Raw genomic sequence first — 6,645 nt, forward strand, 5'->3', positions numbered from 1 at the left:
CAAGCAGCCCCTCATTAAGTGAAATGCTAAAATTTCACTCTTCTTTTTTGCTTCCAAAAAGGTTCTAAAAATGAAGACCTTCCTGATCTGAAAGAAATAGAGAAAGAGAGGAGGGAAAGAAGGAAGGAATGAATGGAGGGAAGGAGGGAAAAAGGGAAAAGGAGAGAAAGACTCAGCAATTCTTGAATATCTGGTCCTTTTAGCAAAACTATAAGCTCCACCAGGGCACAGTATATCTTATACTTATTTTATTTTCTGTCCCACTGCTCAACACCATTCCGGGCATGGAGTCAGCACTCAATAAAAACTAGGTGGGATTTTTTTTTTCTAAATAGAAGGACAATCTGGAGAAGGTCCAGAAAAGAACCACAGGAATGATCAAAGAGATGAATAAAAGGTCCTAGTGGAAAGGTTAAAACGAATTGAGGCTGTTTAGCTTGGAGAAAAAGCAATTAAAGAACTAAGGAGTAACTTAGAATAACAACACTTGAGCTGGAAGGAATCTCAGAGATCTTCTAAGTCCAACCTTTTCCTTTCACAGATGAGGAAACTAAGACCCAGGGAGAGGCTGCAACTTAAGGTAGTTTTAGGACAAAAAAAATTTTTTTTAAAGTTTCCATTTACAAGATGAGGAGAAAATTTACCCAAGGAGCATGAACATAAATAGCAACAAAAACCATAGTTACAATTTACTAAAGATCTCCCATATGCCCAGCATCTGTATGCTTGCTGTTTTACTTTTGTTATCTCACAGCAATCTTGCAAAGTTGATACTATTTTTTCCCCATTTTAGAAATAAGGACTCTAAGGCTCAAAGAAGTAAAGTTCATTAAGGGGTAAAACATATATTCAGAATTCTCTTCTTTCCCCTAGCTGATTTCAAAAACCTAAGTAGAGTTCAACATTGGCTAATGTACACTTAGCACCCAGATCTTAATTTCTAAATATTCCTAATATTCTTCTCCAATAAAAGGAACCAGTGCTCCCCAGGGAAACTGTTGACTCTAGGACTAGAGCAAATTAAATACAGCATGAACCTGAAACATTTGTGGTGCCCAAGAAATACAGAAGTGTTCAAAAACTGAAGGAATGTAGAAAAGAACTTGAAGAAGCTCTCAACGGCCAAACATGGGACAATTTGATCGACAAAATAAATAATGAGAATAGATTATAACTCACAGAATAAATATCCATTAGCTCATACTGATACAAACAAAATAATTGAATAAACAAATAAATGGAGAGGAAGTGACAGCTCATCGTTACAGGAGAATTCCAGTCAACAAATGGAGTAGGTATTGATGGAATTAGAAAATGACCATCAAGCAAACACCACAGTAATGACTACTGCAGTCAAGAACCATAAATAGAATTATCACATGATACAGCAATACCACTTCTAGCTAAATATAAAAAAAAAAAAATTAAAAGCAGGAGCTGGAAAAGATATTTGCACACTTATCTTCACTGAAGCATTTTTCACAATAGCCAAGATGTGGAAGTAATCCAAATGCCCCCTGACAGAACAATGGATAAAGAAACTGTAATATATAAATACAATGAAATATTATACAGCTTTAAAAAAAATCTTATCACATGCTATAACACAAATGAACTTTGAAGACATAATGCCAAGCAAAATAAGTAACAAAAAGACAAATACTGTATGATTCCACTCATACGTAGCATTGTACTCAGTGTCTGACTCTTTTGTGACCCCCCTGGACTGTAGCCTGCCAGGCTCTTCCGTCCATGGAATTTTCCAGGCAAGAATACTGGAGTGGGTTGCCATTTCCTACTCCAGGGCCAACCCAGGGATCAAACCCACATCTCTTGTGTCTCTTGTATTGGCAGGCAGGTTCTTTAGCACTAACGACACCTGGGAAGCCCCATAGGTAGCATTAAAGCAGTCAAAATCATAGAAACAGAAAACTGGAAAGGTGGTTGCCAATGGCAGGCAGGGGTATACATTTTCAGTTTTGGAAAATGAAAAATCTTTAGATATATACTGTTTAACAATGTGACTATATTTTACACTACTGAATTGCATACTTAAAAATGGTGGTAACTTTGTTATGTGTATTTTATCATAATTTTTAAAGTAATTATTACATACCATTAAAAAAAAGAACCATCAATGGACGCTAAAAGTAATGAGCAAAAAAGTATAAGAAATATGTACCATCTTAAAGTATCTTCTCACAAGACACTAATTACAAAGGGGAAAACAGTGACTTTAATTAATAACCAAGTGACCAAGGTTAACATCACCAGTAATAAGACATATTGGCATCATGTATCCCCTGATACGGCACACTGAGAAGGAAACAATGTCACTTTTTCCAAAAATGCATAGGCTTAATCTAATTTTAAGAAAATATTAGACAAACCCAAACCAAGAACCAAAAAAGGAATTAATGGGGGGAAAAGACTGGAATAGGTATACAGATTATTTAATAGCATTACATCAATGTTGACTTCCTGGTTTCAATAACTGCACTATGGTCACATAAGATGTTAACATTAAAGGAAGCTAGATGAAGGATATATGGGAACACTACTCTTTTTATCACCTTTTTATAAGTTTATTTCAAAATTTAAAAAAAATTTTTAAGTAGACTCATCAAAGTATGATAGAACTTCAAGAGGTTATTTAGAAAAGATAGTTGAGAATCCAACATCCCTAGCCTTTTGAAAACAATAACAGGATTATAGCAATGGACATTACCTTAGAGATCTTCTGATACTACCATTCACCCAATGAAAGATACTTTTATGTCATGCCCCTAACACAGTCTTCCAATCATTGCTTGAATATTTCCAGTAAGAGTAAATTTACTTTGCCAAATATAGCCAACACATTCCATTACACCACAATTTTAGTTAACACAAGGTTCTTCCTCATTCTGAGCCAAATCTGCCTCCCTCTCGGACATGCGCCTGAGGATGTCATTCTGAGGCAGAGTTTTCCAACCAGAATTCAAAACTGGGAAGATGTACCAGCAAGGTACGGTCAACATGACAAAATGTCCAGTTTATTTACAATGGCTGAAATTACATTTTGTCAGTATGAGATAAACAACTACAAGTTATTTACATGGATGCCTTGCTATAATGCTGTCCGAGAACCTAGTACAGTACCTGGTATGTATTAGGTACCCAAGAAATGTTTATTGATTCAAAGAATGAGGCCCAAGTCAGAGACTGATAGAATGAGCTCCCCTTTCCACCTTCTATGCACACATTATTTACAAACGACTTAAAGCTACAGGACAAATTCTATTAAAATTTTCTAGGACTTCCCTGGTGGTCCAGTGGTTAAAAATCTCCCTGCCAACGCAGGGAACACAGATTCAGTCCCTGGTCTAGGAAGATTCCACTTGCCTCAGGGCAACTAAGCCCATCGCCACAACTACTGAGCCCCAGTGCCGTAGCTAATGAAGCTGCCTGCTCTAGAACCTGCACTCTATAAGAGAAGCCCAGGCGCCCCAACTAGAGAGTAGCCCCTGGTCTCTGCAACTAGATAAAAGCCCAGACAGCAATGAAGACCCAGCACAGCCAAAAATAAATAATTTTTCAATGCATACAAAGACAAAAGCAGAACACAGCCCAAAAACTTCTGAAAAGAAACAGCTACCTGACTATCTAAAACAGACCCCTCTTCTGCACAAATATATTCTTCATTCATTCATTTATTGCCTCTTCTGTGCCAGACTCAGTGAGAAGCCCAGGAAATACAGGGACAAACAAGACATTCTCAGAAGGGCAAGACTTATATACTAATTGAAGGGAATTACTCTGCACTTTAAATATTTTAACATATTAATATAAATAAATTGCATAGTATATCATTTATACATCAAAAATAAATTTTCATTGCATTCAATATGAAGAAGATCAATGGCTACAAAAGGAATTTACGTAAGTTGGTAATAAAAATAAATTCCCAGTAGATAAATGAAGAAATGATAAATGCATACAGTTTTTACAAACCAGAATACAACTGATAAACACAGAAAAACGTTTAACCCTGATAAAGAAATGCTAAGCAAAACAAAGTAATATTTTCTACCCAATTAGTTTAAATTTTTAAAAAACATCCAATGTAGGGACTTCCCTGGTGGTCCAGTGGTTCTGCCTTTCAACGCAGGGGACGTGGGTTCGAACCCTGGTCAGGAAACTAAGACCCCACATGCCTCAGGGCAACTAAGCCCACAAGCCACAACCGGAGGGTCTATGCACAGCAACGAAGATCCCGCATGATGCAACTAAGACCCGAGACAGAAGATAAATAAATTAAAAAAAAAAGAAAACAATTTAGGGGAAGTAATGATGAAAAACTAGTTATATAAACATTGCTGGTGGCAGTATAAATTAAAACAACTTTTTGGAAAGGAAAATTCCTCACACCCTTTGACCTAGGGTGTACTCTGCTAGTTTATCCTTAATAAATAATTTAAAATAAGAAAAACTATACAGCAAGAAAATGGTAACCACATTAAAGTCTACTATGGCAAAAAAATTAGAAATAATTTTAACATAAATAAAGGCTAAATAAATAGAATAACATGTAGTCATTTCGAAAATTAATTATGGAATATGTCTAAAACATGAATAATGTCTGCTCTAATATGTGAAAAAGCACCAGAACATAAAATTCTGTAGATATTTGTTCAGGTACCTAAGGAAAAAATTAGCGTACACACACATACTCAAAGACTGGAAAAGGACCAGCAGATGTTTTCAGGTTTGAAGTCATGGGTGATTTTTATTACCTTTATTATTGAATTATTTGTATATTTAGCAAAAATCAGGAAAAGAAATCCTCAATGAGGGTCCAAAGTAGACTACATTTTAATGGATCAGGTGATCAGTGGTAAACTAAGGCCTCAAATAATTGTTCCTCTAATTTCATGTTCATAAAAAGGAAAAAAAGAAACATTTTCTTACTCCAGGTAAAAGTGGCTACAAGAAGAAAACTGAAGAAAGGTTAACTCTCAGATGAATACCTGGAAACACTCCCAACAGTAAAAATCATCAGACTGTACCATGGTATCCTAGGCTAAGTTCCACCACTGGGGTATTTAGAAGCCACGCCCTAGACACCATACAGTAAGGATCAGTCCTGAGCTGGCACCACAGAGGCCCAGAAGTGGTCTCATGAGGTTTTTCCATCACACAATTTGGTTGGTCAATCTATAAATACATGACATTTGCACATTCACACTAAGGTTTTTTCATAGCAAGCAAAGGAACAACAAATCTTACCTGGAAAGTACCAGACAGAGTCCTGCCCTGCTGTCCCTGTGTACGAGATGCAAGTAGCAATCGGCTGCATCCTGGAACCCACTGGGAGATACTAATCTGGTTCCTCTAGAGAAAGAAAAACATAGTCAGGAATCTGTATCAGACTCCATGTGTAGAAGGCAAAGAGTGTATCTAAGTCTAGAAATCCTTCTAGAACAGGGCAAATGAAAGGAGAACTTTCAAAACAGGACCAGGACCAAGGCTGCCCATGCTCATCTCTCCAAAAATGCACCCCTGCCTACCACAAACTAAAAGGATTCTGATAAGAGCTGACTCAAACTGTAGGACATGAGCTTCCTCTTAGAACAGTAACAAAATAAACCTACTTCAGGCATTTTACAGTTAGCTTATCATTTAGTTTGTGATTCCTTTCCATAAATACTGATTTATCTGCTCTTCATAAAATCCCTTTACACGAAACAGTGCTGGCATTACCATTATCCCCAAAAGGATGAAGAAACTAGGGCTTAAATTTTTAGGGTGGGAAAATATACTTGGGCAACTTGACTTCCAAGACAAAGGGATACTAAATGGCTGTTAGAGCTATGAGTGAGGTCCAATTTTCCCCTCTGGCATTAACTGACCTCAAAAAGGTCTCTGGACTAAAGCGAAAGGTTCGACTGGAGAAAGGAGGAGCTCTATCTTGCTCAATGAGAAGAATGCTTTATTTTATGAATCTGAAATGCAATCCACTGTATAAATGGCATCCCTGTACACAGCACTGGAAATCTCTATTCTAGGAACCAACTCCGGGGAATCCAAGGGTTTCTCTCACATGACCTGTAGACCTGACAGGGCCATAATGAAGAGTGGATACACAAACTGAAAACACTTTGCCAAGCATCAATTACAATGTGTGTGCCTGTGTGTGTGAGCTCAGTTGTTCAGTCATTCAGCTCTCTGCGATCCCATGGGACTGTAGCCAGCCAGGCTCCTCTGTCTATGGAATTTTCCAGGCAAGAAAACTGGAACGAGTTACCATTTCCTACTCCAGGGGATCTTCTCGACCCAGGGATCAAACCCACGTCCCCTGCATTGGCAGGCGGATTCTTTACCTCTGTGCCACCTGTGAAGCCCCATCAACTACAATACTAGGAGTCAAAGATCCAGATTCTAGTTTAAACTCAGCTACTTTAATATAATCTTTAGAAGTAGCAGGTCAGGAAGCAACAGTTAGAACTGGACATGGAACATCAGACTGGTTCCAAATAGGAAAAGGAATACGTCAAGGCTGTATATTGTCACCCTGCTTATTTAACTTCTATGCAGAGTACATCATGAGAAACACTGGGCTGGAAGAAGCACAAGCTGAAATCAAGATTACCAGGAGAAATATCA

The 6,645-nt window shown here is 37.6% G+C and overlaps 1 protein-coding gene across 1 annotated transcript in view; it reads right to left on the reverse strand.

The window, feature by feature from the left end:
* The window catches only part of LOC104999345 (ubiquinol-cytochrome-c reductase complex assembly factor 1), a 94,717-nt gene that overhangs the window by 76,510 nt on the left and 11,562 nt on the right, over window positions 1-6,645 (reverse strand). Inside the window, exon 2 of the mRNA XM_010854903.1 lies at window positions 5,269-5,373. Within this exon, the coding sequence (XP_010853205.1) occupies window positions 5,269-5,373 (105 nt within the window). The remainder of the gene's footprint in view (window positions 1-5,268; window positions 5,374-6,645) is intronic.

This window comes from Bison bison, unplaced genomic scaffold (assembly GCF_000754665.1).
Source record: "Bison bison bison isolate TAMUID 2011002044 unplaced genomic scaffold, Bison_UMD1.0 scf7180017864352, whole genome shotgun sequence".
In the NCBI taxonomy this organism is placed as follows: Eukaryota; Metazoa; Chordata; class Mammalia; order Artiodactyla; family Bovidae; genus Bison; species Bison bison.